The sequence below is a fragment of the Ascaphus truei genome, chromosome 15 (genome assembly GCF_040206685.1).
Source record: "Ascaphus truei isolate aAscTru1 chromosome 15, aAscTru1.hap1, whole genome shotgun sequence".
NCBI lineage: Eukaryota > Metazoa > Chordata > Amphibia > Anura > Ascaphidae > Ascaphus > Ascaphus truei.
The window spans coordinates 2,691,945-2,705,781 of NC_134497.1; the positions used below are offsets into that span (position 1 = coordinate 2,691,945).

General features: G+C 50.8%; 1 protein-coding gene across 3 annotated transcripts in view; it reads left to right on the forward strand.

Annotated features, from left to right (window-relative positions):
• The window catches only part of PREX1 (phosphatidylinositol-3,4,5-trisphosphate dependent Rac exchange factor 1), a 299,489-nt gene that overhangs the window by 109,958 nt on the left and 175,694 nt on the right, over positions 1 to 13,837 (forward strand). For all 3 annotated transcript variants that reach the window (XM_075571278.1, XM_075571280.1, XM_075571279.1), the window contains exon 5: positions 5,297 to 5,398. In XM_075571278.1, coding sequence (XP_075427393.1) covers positions 5,297 to 5,398 — 102 coding nt within the window. The remainder of the gene's footprint in view (positions 1 to 5,296; positions 5,399 to 13,837) is intronic.

Genomic DNA, 13,837 nt, shown 5'->3' on the forward strand with positions numbered 1-13,837 from the left:
CTTCCCATTGGCCCATTTACCGCAGGAGGATTTAAATGGCGTTCTGTTTCCCAGGTAGGGAACCGAACCCCGGTACCAGAAAACATCGCTCGGAGCAGAAAATAGTGGGGTTCAGCTCCAAGAACAGTCATTCCCTTCTTTTGGGGGGGTGGGGGGAGAAGAGGGAGTACACCCCCTCCCCGAAAACAAGCATGTGGGTATTGCTGCTTTAAGCACACGGCGCGCCTCGGCAGTAAAATTATGGCGTTTGTCCTTTCTCTCTGCGTGTCATTTCCACACTGACATTTACAAAGCAAATGACCATGAAGCAAACTCTCCTTGCACTTAAAGGCTTTTAAAAACTAAATCTTGTGGGCGTCTGAAGTAATCGCTTTGGAAAAAGTCACTCTGATTTATTTAAAGGCTGACAGGCATATCTGGAATAGGTGTTATAATAAAGCCATTTTCAGATGTCGTTTTTTTCCCCCATCTGTAGATTTGATCAGGGGACTCAGCTGCAGTCCTCAAGCCCCCCCATCAGGTCACATTTTCAGAATATCCCAGCGTCAGCACAGGTGACCCAATCAGAGGCTCAGTCTGTGCTGAAGCAGGGACTGATTGAGCCACCTGTGCGGAAGCAGGGATATCCTGAAAACGTGTGCTGCTGGGGGGCTTGAGGACTGCAGCTGAGCCCCCTGAAATAGATGATGAGAATAATTTTTTGGAAGACTTTTAAATTCCCTGCTCTCTCTCCCCGTGTCTCCCCGAGCAGCTCTCTCCCCGTGTCTCCCCGAGCAGCTCTCTCCCCGTGCAGCTCTCTCCCCGTGTCTCCCCGAGCAGCTCTCTCCCCGTGCAGCTCTCTCCCCGTGTCTCCCCGTCTCTCCCCGAGCAGCTCTCTCTCCGTGGCGTTCATCTGGAAATGAGAATAATTCAATGGCTTGCCCTATCGTTCTACGTCTTTGCTTCTCTCCGTGAGATCTGACATGGCATCATCTCCACTAAGCCTGGTTAGAGGGTCAGTGGCACCCACCTGTGACACGTCGGGTTACCAGCGGTTCTGAATATACAGAGAAAGTTCCGTGTTCCCGATCAGCAGACGGTCCAGAATTTGGGCACAACCTCTTCACTACAGATTTAGCCAGGCTATCTGTCCTGCGGTCACACGTGGCCGCCAGACCGCAGTGCCGCCACGGCCTCAAAAACAGGAAGCGGCCCGAGAGGATTAACTCTTCGGGGGTCCGTGCTGCTGAATTGGACCTCTGCAGCATTAATCTTCCCAAGCCAGCGATGCGCAGAGCAGTGCCAGAGAGAAGCAGTCTCTCCCCGTGTCTCCCCGAGCAGCTCTCTCCCCGTGTCTCCCCGAGCAGCTCTCTCCCCGTGTCTCCCCCCGTGTCTCCCCGAGCAGTCTCTCCCCGTGTCTCCCCCCGTGTCTCCCCGAGCAGCTCTCTCCCCGTGTCTCCCCGAGCAGCTCTCTCCCCGTGTCTCCCCGAGCAGTCTCTCCCCGAGCAGCTCTCTCCCCGTGTCTCCCCGAGCAGCTCTCTCCCCGTGTCTCCCCGAGCAGCTCTCTCCCCGTGTCTCCCCGAGCAGCTCTCTCCCCGTGTCTCCCCGAGCAGCTCTCTCCCCGTGTCTCCCCCCGTGTCTCCCCGAGCAGTCTCTCCCCGTGTCTCCCCCCGTGTCTCCCCGAGCAGCTCTCTCCCCGTGTCTCCCCGAGCAGCTCTCTCCCCGTGTCTCCCCGAGCAGCTCTCTCCCCGTGTCTCCCCGAGCAGCTCTCTCCCCGTGTCTCCCCGAGCAGTCTCTCCCCGAGCAGCTCTCTCCCCGTGTCTCCCCGAGCAGCTCTCTCCCCGTGTCTCCCCGAGCAGCTCTCTCCCCGAGAAGCTCTCTCCCCGTGTCTCCCCGAGCAGCTCTCTCCCCGTGTCTCCCCGAGCAGTCTCTCCCCGTGTCTCCCCGAGCAGCTCTCTCCCCGTGTCTCCCCGAGCAGCTCTCTCCCCGTGTCTCCCCGAGCAGCTCTCTCCCCGTGTCTCCCCCCGTGTCTCCCCGAGCAGCTCTCTCCCCGTGTCTCCCCGAGCAGCTCTCTCCCTGTGTCTCCCCGAGCAGCTCTCTCCCCGTGTCTCCCCGAGCAGCTCTCTCCCCGTGTCTCCCCGAGCAGCTCTCTCCCCGTGTCTCCCCGAGCAGTCTCTCCCCGTGTCTCCCCGAGCAGCTCTCTCCCCGTGTCTCCCCGAGCAGCTCTCGCCCCGTGTCTCCCCGAGCAGTCTCTCCCCGTGTCTCCCCGAGCAGCTCTCTCCCCGTGTCTCCCCGAGCAGTCTCTCCCCGTGTCTCCCCGAGCAGCTCTCTCCCCGTGTCTCCCCGAGCAGTCTCTCCCCGTGTCTCCCCGAGCAGCTCTCTCCCCGTGTCTCCCCGTGTCTCCCCGAGCAGCTCTCTCCCCGTGTCTCCCCGAGCAGCTCTCTCCCTGTGTCTCCCCGAGCAGCTCTCTCCCCGTGTCTCCCCGAGCAGCTCTCTCCCCGTGTCTTCCCGAGCAGCTCTCTCCCCGTGTCTCCCCGAGCAGCTCTCTCCCTGTGTCTCCCCGAGCAGCTCTCTCCCCGTGTCTCCCCGAGCAGCTCTCTCCCCGTGTCTCCCCGAGCAGCTCTCTCCCCGTGTCTCCCCGAGCAGCTCTCTCCCCGTGTCTCCCCGTGTCTCCCCGAGCAGCTCTCTCCCTGTGTCTCCCCGAGCAGCTCTCTCCCCGTGTCTCCCCGAGCAGCTCTCTCCCCGTGTCTCCCCGAGCAGCTCTCTCCCCGTGTCTCCCCGAGCAGCTCTCTCCCCGTGTCTCCCCGAGAAGCTCTCCCCGTGTCTCCCCGAGCAGCTCTCTCCCCATGTCTCCCCGAGCAGTTCTCTCCCCGTGTCTCCCCGAGCAGCTCTCTCCCCGTGTCTCCCCGAGCAGCTCTCTCCCCGTGTCTCCCCATGTGTCTCCCCCCGTGTCTCCCGAGCAGCTCTCTCCCCGTGTCTCCCCGATCAGCTCTCTCCCCGTGTCTCCCCGAGCAGCTCTCTCCCCGTGTCTCCCCGTGTCTCCCCGAGCAGCTCTCTCCCCGTGTCTCCCCGAGCAGCTCTCTCCCTGTGTCTCCCCGAGCAGTCTCTCCCCGTGTCTCCCCGAGCAGCTCTCTCCCCGTGTCTCCCCGTGTAGCTCTCTCCCCGTGTCTCCCCGTGTCTCCCCGAGCAGCTCTCTCCCCGTGTCTCCCCGAGCAGCTCTCTCCCTGTGTCTCCCCGAGCAGTCTCTCCCCGTGTCTCCCCGAGCAGCTCTCTCCCCGTGTCTCCCCGTGTCTCCCCGAGCAGCTCTCTCCCCGTGTCTCCCCGAGCAGCTCTCTCCCCGTGTCTCCCCGAGCAGCTCTCTCCCCGTGTCTCCCCGAGCAGCTCTCTCCCCGTGTCTCCCCGTGTCTCCCCGAGCAGCTCTCTCCCTGTGTCTCCCCGAGCAGTCTCTCCCCGTGTCTCCCCGAGCAGCTCTCTCCCCGTGTCTCCCCGTGTCTCCCCGAGCAGCTCTCTCCCCGTGTCTCCCCGAGCAGCTCTCTCCCCGTGTCTCCCCGAGAAGCTCTCTCCCCGTGTCTCCCCGAGCAGCTCTCTCCCCGTGTCTCCCCGTGTCTCCCCGAGCAGTCTCTCCCCGTGTCTCCCCGAGCAGTCTCTCCCCGTGTCTCCCCGAGCAGTCTCTCCCCGTGTCTCCCCGAGCAGCTCTCTCCCCGTGTCTCCCCGTGTCTCCCCGAGCAGTCTCTCCCCGTGTCTCCCCGAGCAGTCTCTCCCCGTGTCTCCCCGAGCAGCTCTCTCCCCGTGTCTCCCCGAGCAGCTCTCTCCCCGTGTCTCCCCGAGCAGCTCTCTCCCCGTGTCTCCCCGTGTCTCCCCGAGCAGCTCTCTCCCCGTGTCTCCCCGAGCAGCTCTCTCCCCGTGTCTCCCCGAGCAGCTCTCTCCCCGTGTCTCCCCGAGCAGCTCTCTCCCCGTGTCTCCCCGTGTCTCCCCGTGTCTCCCCGAGCAGCTCTCTCCCCGTGTCTCCCCGAGCAGCTCTCTCCCCGTGTCTCCCCGTGTCTCCCCGAGCAACTCTTACTGGACCAATTCCTGCGCTTTTATGTTTGTTTTTTTTAACATCGGATTGAAGCTGGGTGTCTCTGGAGCTGAACCCCATTCATTTCAGCTCGGGGGACCCCTGGTTCCGGAGATACAGACCTGTATGGGGGTGCCGGTATCTCCTGCAAGTTTAACTGTCCCGTGTCGTGTGGGCCAATGGGAAGCCGCGCCGGATGACGTCACAACTTCCTATTGGCCCATTACGGAGTGGCTACTGACGCCCTCTGTATGTGACTGGGGTCAGCAGTTTGGAAAGTGGGTGACTCGTGATACTAGGGTACATCACACTGGGATTAGTGGTACTCGTGGTACATCACACTGGGATTAGTGGTACTCGTGGTACATCACACTGGGATTTGTGGTACTCGTGGTACATCACACTGGGATTAGTGGTAATCATGGTACATCACACTGGGATTAGTGGTACTCGTGGTACATCACACTGGGATTAGTGGTACTCGTGGTACATCACACTGGGATTAGTGGTACTCATGGTACATCACACTGGGATTAGTGGTACTCGTGGTACATCACACTGGGATTAGTGGTACTCGTGGTACATCACACTGGGATTAGTGGTACTCGTGGTACATCACACTGGGATTAGTCAAAAGGGCTCTGCCTTCTCTCTCCCTATAAGTGATGGGTTTCACTGGCCCTGTTAGGGTATAACGTGGCGCGTGTCACTGTTCGATGGGAAGAGACTATATGGCAGTTGCAATTTCTCGAGGAGGGATGAATAATGTAAGCAACAGAAGCATTAAAACACTTTACAGGGAACGTGGGATTGCAAATCCTGTCATTTACATTTATATTTATATTTATATGTGTGTTTGTGTTTGTGTTTATATTTATATTTATATGTGTGTTTGTGTTTATATTTATATTTATATTTATATTTATATGTGTGTTTGTGTTTGTGTTTATATTTATATTTATATGTGTGTTTGTGTTTGTGTTTATATTTATATTTATATGTGTGTTTGTGTTTGTGTTTATATTTATATTTATATGTGTATGTATATGTGTGTTTGTGTTTATATTTATATTTATATGTGTATGTGTGTTTGTGTTTATATTTATATTTATGTGTGTATGTGTTTATATTTATATGTGTATGTGTGTATGTGTTTATATTTATATTTATATGTATATGTGTGTTTGTGTTTATATTTATATTTATATGTGTGTTTGTGTTTATATTTATATTTATATGTGTGTTTGTGTTTGCTTGCAGGGCTGCATGCTGCTGGGAGGCAGGAAGACGACAGAAATCCCGTTAGAAGGGTATCTGCTGACTCCGATTCAGAGAATCTGCAAGTACCCGCTTCTCCTCAAGGTACCGCGCTTGTGACATGAATTCCCCTGCTCACTTCCTTCCATTTTCAGCTTCCTTCGTTTGCCAACTTCCCTAAAAGTAGTGGCGAGATTCACGGGCGCGACGCGTTGCGGCAGCCAGGGAATCACTGCGCCGGTGTGTGGTCGGGCGTCTTCGCCGTGCCATGCCGGGATTCACTGCAGGTTGTTGGTGGTAGAGCATGAACTGGTGTGTGGCAGGCTACGATGTATGATTTTTAACCCTTTCCCTGCCGGCTGGCAAAGTGAGCGTTGCGCAGCAATATGCGCTGTCTATTTATTTGACGCTCTATAAAACGCCTGGTTCCTGGCGCACGTCATTGCACTGCTCCCCAAAGCTTGCCCAGCCTATGGTGGAAAAATAATGACCGCCAACAGGAGGCAGCTGGCCAGCCAATCAGTAAGGGTAGCCCATTGGCTCACTAGCAGGAAACCACACTTGGTGCCATCTTGGAGAAGGGAAAATTGGATCACCTCAAACGGTGATATCATGAACGAAGGGGTCGGACCATTGTGGTCCTATAGAAAACTGGACACACTTCTACAGAAACACATAGGGATATCTCGGTGGAGAGTTGAGTGGTTTATATATGGAGTTTATACTTAAAGGGACAATCTCTCCTAGGACCAATCTGTACTAACAGCAGGGACTTGGGTTATGTCTGGGTTATTGCTACTTTTTTAACCAAAATCTAACACCTATAAGTATTTATTATTATAATTTTTAAAGTTATGTCAACATGTTGAGCTGAGACTTGGGAGGAGGTGACCCTGGGAGGGGTGTGATGTTCTCTGGCTTCTCCCTTTTGTCTGATGTCAGTGTGTGTTCAACATGAGTTTGCACAGGCAGACGCCCCCCTCTCAATGTTGTAGGTTCTCTGATGAGAACATGGTGGGATAATAACTAAAATACTACACTGACAAATACAGCCACAGTCAGAGACCCGTAATTTGTAATTCATATCCAGAGAAACAAAAGAAGTCGTAATTTTTGCTTTTAGCACGGTTACATAAGTTTAACGTAGCCAACTGGTACTTGTACAAGTGTTTTTGTTTCGTCCCCCCAAACGGAATTGCCCCTTTTAAGCTTTCAACAGCTGGTGTGGTTAAAATACTGATATTGATGTCATCAGGGTCAACGGTTTCTAATGCCATGTTGGGTATGGCACTTATTTTAATTAATTTAGTTAGAAGTCCTGTGCTCTCCAGCCACGTAACCAAACTGACCTCGCTGTTCACTGTCCGGACTAAGATATATGGGCAGAGGTTAATTCATTCACATCTTGCACTCGTAGCAACATCTTTTTAAGTCTTAGTTTCCTGAACAATTAACCTTTGCCCTGTCTCCTACATTGTGACATAACTTTTATTGCATTACCATAGAAATTGTGTCTCCCTTCCTCTCTTCTTCTCCTCTTTTTTCTTCGCCTCCCTTCTTCTCCTCCCATCTTCTTCTTCTGTATCTTCTTCTGTTTCTTTTTCTTCTTCTGTTTCTTCTTCTTCTCCTCCTCCTCCTCACTTCTTCACCTCTCCTTCTCCCTTCTCCTCTCTTCTCTCCTTCACCTCTCTCCTTCACTTCTCCTTCTCCCTTCACCTCTCTTCTTCTTCTGTATCTTCTTCTTCTCCTCCTCCCTTCTTCTCACCTCTTCTTCTCCTCTCTTCTCTCCTTCACCTCTTTCCTTCACTTCTCCTTCTCCCTTCACCTCTCTTCTTCGTCTGTATCTTCTTCTTCTCCTCCTCCCTTCTCGCCTTGTCTCTCCTTCTCCTCTCTTCTTCTTCTGTATCTTCTTCTTCTCCTCCTCCCTTCTTCTCACCTCTCCTTCTCCTCTCTTCTCTCCTTCACCTCTCTCCTTCACCTCTCCTCCTCCCTTCTCCTCTCTTCTCTACTTCACCTCTCTTCTCTACTTCACCTCTCTCCTTCACTTCTCTCCTTCACTTCTCCCTTCACCTCTCTTCTTCTCTCTTCTCTCCTCGTCTCTCTTCTCCTCTCTTCTCTTCTTTCTCTGTGATCTATGAAGAGCACACCCATGTTATCACAGGTTGTTCTTAATTTCCCAAATGAGTGTGATTTGGAAGTCCTTGGCGGGCAAATGACTTTTCATATTTAAATAAGAATGGAAAAGTTACTTGCTCTATATATAACTAAAGCTGCCACACGGTGTCCCCCTGATTTACCAAGTACTGCCCCAGATTGCACAGGTCTATAGAAAAGCACGTTGGTCCAGATTTACTGTATACAGCACAAAGTACTTTACACCGTCAAAACCGCTTCCTTTTCAATTCTGACCGGTTTCATTTCAAGAGCAGCTTCCAATTTCATCCCAAATGTTATATTAACCGGTTCTGTTGCTGGAGCCTTTTAGTAATGTGATACTTGTATATAAAAAGCGTTTCTCATTATCCGTGCTGAGCACAGGAGACTATTACGGGCACAGATTCTCCTTGCAGAAGCTTGAAGTAGTGACCAGCCGAGATTGAGTGTAAGTGGCTAAGGCCGGAATCCCAGCCACACGCGCACGTGCGTTATGGACCAGCGCATTTTTCGCCACAGCACGCCTCCAAGATAAATATACAGTAAATAATCATTAATAACTCTACACAAAGTATTTGGATGAGAACTTTGCTAACTAACTGTGGTTCTAACTGGACCCCCGGCACTGAAAAGTGTTTATTGTGTCCAGAACATTTTGCTTGTGCAAAGAGATCCGTGAAATATCTCTTCGCGTAAATAAACCACAGGAAATGAGGTTTGTTTGCATTCCATGATGAAGAAATTCCCCCTTTTTTTTAGTTCCTGTTTCCTACCAAACCTGATGGCCCCGCAGCTGTGTTTATTAGAGAAAATATTTCAATTTGCGAAAAATGTGTTGTTTTTTTTTTTAGATACATTTAAAGACCGCAAATTTTTTTTATATTTCATCATTTTACCAGCACTTATCCCAACTGTGCCATGTATATCTGACATTACCTTAATGTACGGGAGAGTTTCAGTGTGAAAAACCTGCACTTAGTTTCCATAGTAACCAGTATAAAAGTATCAGGTGCGGACAATATAAGGACCATACCTGTGGGACGCCAGACCTGTCATAGGCGCCGAGTTACCACCGTTCACGTTGAGGTTTTGTCGGAGCATTAGAGAATGATCCCAGTGGGAGATCGGGGGACTTCCGGGAGGTCGTTAATGCTTTAATGCCCAGTTGCCAAATAGTGTTTGCTGGATCACTCACTGGCTTCTGAGAAGATGGAACTGACGTCTACACAATGTCTCCTCGTTTCCATTAAGCTTAAGATTTAAAGGATAACTTCAGCCAGTGTAGGTTTTAAAACTCTCCTGGAAGTCGTTGGAAGAGAGTCCCACGTCACAATGGAGATCACATCCAGTTCTTTGGCCTCCCTACTTACCTTCCAGTGATCTTTCAACATAGAACCAGGTGGCAATCCGACCTACCTTCCTTCCCTTCCAAGCCCTACCTAAACTAACCCAATCCTACCTACCTTCCTTCCCTTCCAAGCCCTACCTAAACTAACCCAATCCTACCTACCTTCCTTCCCTTCCAAGCCCTACCTAAACTAACCCAATCCTACCTACCTTCCTTCCCTTCCAAGCCCTACGTAAACTAACCCAATCCTACCTACCTTCCTTCCCTTCCAAGCCCTACCTAAACTAACCCAATCCTACCTACCTTCCTTCCCTTCAAAAGCCCTACCTAAACTAACCCAATCCTACCTACCTTCCTTCCCTTCCAAGCCCTACCTAAACTAACCCAATCCTACCTACCTTCCTTCCCTTCCAAGCCCTACCTAAACTAACCCAATCCTACCTACCTTCCTTCCCTTCCAAGCCCTACCTAAACTAACCCAATCAAGAACACCATCAAGGGCTTCAGCCTTGCCTAAGGCTTTCTTCCACAACAGATTGGTAAACCGCTCACCTAATTATATAGTAATCAAAAACCAATATATACAGCCAGTGCACATAGGGACAAATAATCAGAACTAAAACACAAAGAAAGGAGATCACAGGATCTCCCAAAGATCCCTAGTTGCTGCACTCAAAGGACTGTCCTCATGTAGTGGGGTTAAGTACTTCCAGACACAATTGTCTAAAGTGGCTATTTGAGTTCCAGATACCAGATTCCAAATAGCAAATGCTCCCAGCATTGTAGGAGGACAATTGCTAATAAAAGCCTATAGATGGCCAAAATAATTAAGTTGTATTAATTTATATACAGAACATAGACGCAATAATGTGAATATATACAATGTGTATAATGAAATAAAATCTCTAATAAAAAGTGGTCAGTATTGCTATTGAGATGAGAAATAGAGTGGGATAATCTTCTCTTATTCTAATTAATATATTCACTCATAGCCAATCAGAATCGTCCTGTGTATAATTGGAAACGTGGGTACAGATATTCAGCATACCTTGGTATGTACCTCTATGAATCGCCACACGTAACACTTTAAATAGTTGTCACATGTGATGTCAATGATGTGCCCAGCTCACATATATGTAGTGATGTGGATGAGAGATAATATTTATCTCGTTACATAGCCACATTAACACACATGTAACCAGACATGGCACACTGGACAGTTGTAGTCAAAAATAGCAGTTCTGTGCTCAGCTCACTTTATAGTGGTGTAATCTTGATACATTTGTGAGCTCATAAAGCAACATGTGGCGAATAGTACCCAAACGATCAGTGTAACAACACAGGATACAAGATGGTAATCTATTGAGTCAACAACGCGCTATTAAGTAGCTAAGTACATTGTATAGTTACAGATTATTGCCTGCTAGTGTTGATCACCAGCTAGCCACATAGAAATACGTTACACAGTTACACAGCTATACAACCGTTTCCTGACGACCATGAATGATTCTGCCCACATCCTCCAAGACGTCAAAGCGATGACATGCCCGACGTACGTTTCGCGCTCGGAACGCGTGACTTTCTTCCCCTGCCTTCTTCTAGGTAAGAAGCCAGGATGTCTGCGTAGTTGAACCGCGTTCATTTCAGCTCCGGGTAACCCCGCTACATCCTGAGATATTTCCCTCCATAGGTGCTGCCGGTGGTATCACCGGGTGGGTGAACAATATGGAGGCTTAAATGTGCCGCGGCACGAGAGCCAATAGGAAGCTGCACTGTCCTCCATCGCGGCTTTCTATTGGCCCACGTGCCGTGTAGGAATTAAACCTGCGCGAGAATCCGGCAGCACATACAGAGGTGGGATTCCTGGGTCTATCATTAGCCTGGTCCAGTTGTGGGGACCCCCTGCTTCCTACTGAGGGGGATTTTGTCTTTTACGCGATGCTGCTTTAATAAACATATATCTAAAAAGAAGAAAACTCTCAAAAATACTTATTCTTCCGATTTGTTTATTACAAAGTAGCACTTCTCAAATGTGCCCAATTGTATAAAGTTTTAGTGACTGTATTAGTCCCAGATCATTGTAAACACGCTACATATTGACAAAGAGACCTCTGAGGTTTCAACCGCTCTGTACACTATTATTTAATCTATCAGGAACTTTCATGTTGGTCCACTAAAAGGCATCACCACCTACAACAAATGAGTATATCTGTGGTTGAATGTGGTTACGTGGCCCGGCAGTGTGTAGTGTAACAGGGGGGCGAGGGGGGGGGGGCGGTTACCTTTTCAGTAATGCAGCAAAAGAAAGAATCCAGTGTTTCTCAACCAAGTCGCAGTGACTCACGGACAGTCACAACCGTTTGCCGCGTGTGTCACGCAAACCCATAGAACACCAAATATTTACTGGGATATGAGAAATATCCCTCATGAAGTGTACAAACGAAGTGAGTTTTGGGAAAAAAATGATGTATAAAGAAGCGATCCAAGTCGTATTTTTTTTGCTTTTCATTTTTTTAAAATAAATGTTTGAAGCAGCGGATCTCCGGGGGTGAACCCCATTAATTTCAGCTCCGGGAACCCCCTGCTTCCCGAGATACAGACCTCCGCAGGGGGCGCCGGTATCTCTGCGCAGTTTTCTGCAGTTAAAGTTCCCGCGTCACATGGGCCAATAGGACGTCGCCCTGGGTGGCGTCACAGCTTCCTATTGGCCCGCAGGGCGTGGCAGCTTTGAAAAGCCGCCATATAGTGAACCCTGGAGTTGCGACCGGCGCCCTTTACGGAGAGAAGTATCTCCGGAAGCAGGGGGTCCCCAGAGCTGAAATTAATGGGGTTCAAACCTGTATAAAAAATGAATAAAAAAAAAACTGCTTGAATTGATCCTTTAAAGTAGATCTTCTGTAATGTGTAAAAGTGATTGATTGCGCACTGGCGCCTTAGCGTATAAAAACATGCAAATGCCCAGCGCCTGCACCCCCTTACCTGCTGCCTCTTCGGTCGCGCCCCTCTCGGCTCTAATGATACGTCAAATTACGCTGCGGGGTCATGTGACATCACGTTACCCGTGGCATCATTTGACGTCACATCTCCATGGTAACGGGTGTCATTTGACGCTGCGTTGCCATGGAGATGCGTGGACAATAAGCCGTAAGTAAATTTACAGAGGCCTCACGCTCTTAGCCCCCCAATAAAGTCTCGTGCCCCCAGTTTGCGCACCGCTGCACTAATGGTTGAGACTAGAGCCAATAAATGAACCAAACGGGTGAAATAAACGGCTTTTGTGGTCATGCTGTTAAGATCTTGTTAAAAAAAGACAAAAAAAACGTTCATTTATTTCCTAGATCAGGGGCGGCCAACTCCAGTCCTCATGTGCCACCAACAGGTCAGGTTTTCAGGATATCCCTGCTTCAGCACAGGTGGCTCAGAAAAAAAAAGTTAATCTCGGATAAGGTTCCTTGAGGTATTAAGTGAGAGGGACGGCCGCCATATTAATTTAGGCCCTGAGATCTTTTCCTAGGATTCAAATTCAAAGCTTAAAAATTAAATGAGAAGGCACAAGCCTTAAAAACAGACGTCTTACTGTGCAGTGCTGGGAAGAAACCTTTACAAATAAAATATAAACACGCGCAAGGAATATCCCCTTTAACAGACACACCGAGAGTTCTTCATGGGCAAAGTTAGTGTGTTAGAGCTTTTGAAACCTCACCGGTCTCTTCTTCAAGGGTATGGTTCCTAGACCAGTGTAATGCCATAGCATACGTCCTCTCCATTTCGTTAATAAATGCGTGCCAGCCTCTACGCGGATAGACCCCCTTCTGTATTCGACTGACTGCAGATTGCAGAAATCCGGATTCTGCAGCTTTATTTCCGGTTTCCTCCGTTCCCTGAGGGATCTGGAGCAGGATTCTTAATGTTCTGTATGACACAGCCCCCTTTTCTCAGGAGTGTGTAACCTGCACATCGTAAATTTGTTCCCCGCAAGCTCCCAACGAGGCTGGGGTTATCTTGGCCGCGTCCCAGGATTACAGCACAGTGTAGGTGTTCTGTAGTAAATAAATAAATGGTCTTTTCCCGATCAGTTTTCCTATGAATAGTTTCTGGGTGTCTGGGGTACGGTGCTGGAAAGGATGCCCCGTGCCCCTGCCCCGTGCCTCTGCCCCGTGCCCCTGCCCTGTGCCCCTGCCCCGTGCCCCTGCCCCGTGCCTCTGCCCCGTGCCTCTGCCCCGTGCCCCTGCCCCGTGCCTCTGCCCCGTGCCTCTGCCCCGTGCCTCTGCCCCGTGCCCCTGCCCCGTGCCCCTGCCCCGTGCCTCTGCCCCGTGCCTCTGCCCCGTGCCCCTGCCCCGTGCCTCTGCCCCGTGCCTCTGCCCCATGCCTCTGCCCCGTGCCCCTGCCCCGTGCCTCTGCCCCGTGCCTCTGCCCCGTGCCTCTGCCCCGTGCCCCTGCCCCGTGCCTCTGCCCCGTGCCTCTGCCCCGTGCCTCTGCCCCGTGCCCCTGCCCCGTGCCTCTGCCCCGTGCCTCTGCCCTGTGCCCCTGCCCCGTGCCTCTGCCCCGTGCCTCTGCCCCGTGCCTCTGCCCCGTGCCTCTGCCCCTCTGCTGTTACAGGAATGTACCAAGCCTTTCAAACGCTGCCACCATTAAAAAGTGTCAGAGTTGCAGACGCACCAACGCGCTTCTCTTCTCCGTGCGTCACGCCTGGCCGTGGTTTGCAATTCACGAGTGTTAAGAAATCAAATTACAGGTGTTTCTAATATTCTTTACGATGGGTTATCAGGGAAGAGATGAGGAGGGGGGAAAAAAGAGAGGTGAGGGGGGGGGAGAGAAAAAAAAAGAGGTGGGGGATCCCCCCCATGCTGAAAATATGAAACATTAAGGGGGGAGCGTTAGGGATGTTGTGTACAGTCACATCTTCTTGTGACACCGCCAGCCCTTTCAGTATATTTGCCCCCTTTATGGTTACCTGACCCAACAGACTTTGATAATACCGGCCCCTTGGGAGTCAGAATGTGATATTTATAAGGTCTATGCTGGTGTTTCGGCGCAAGTGA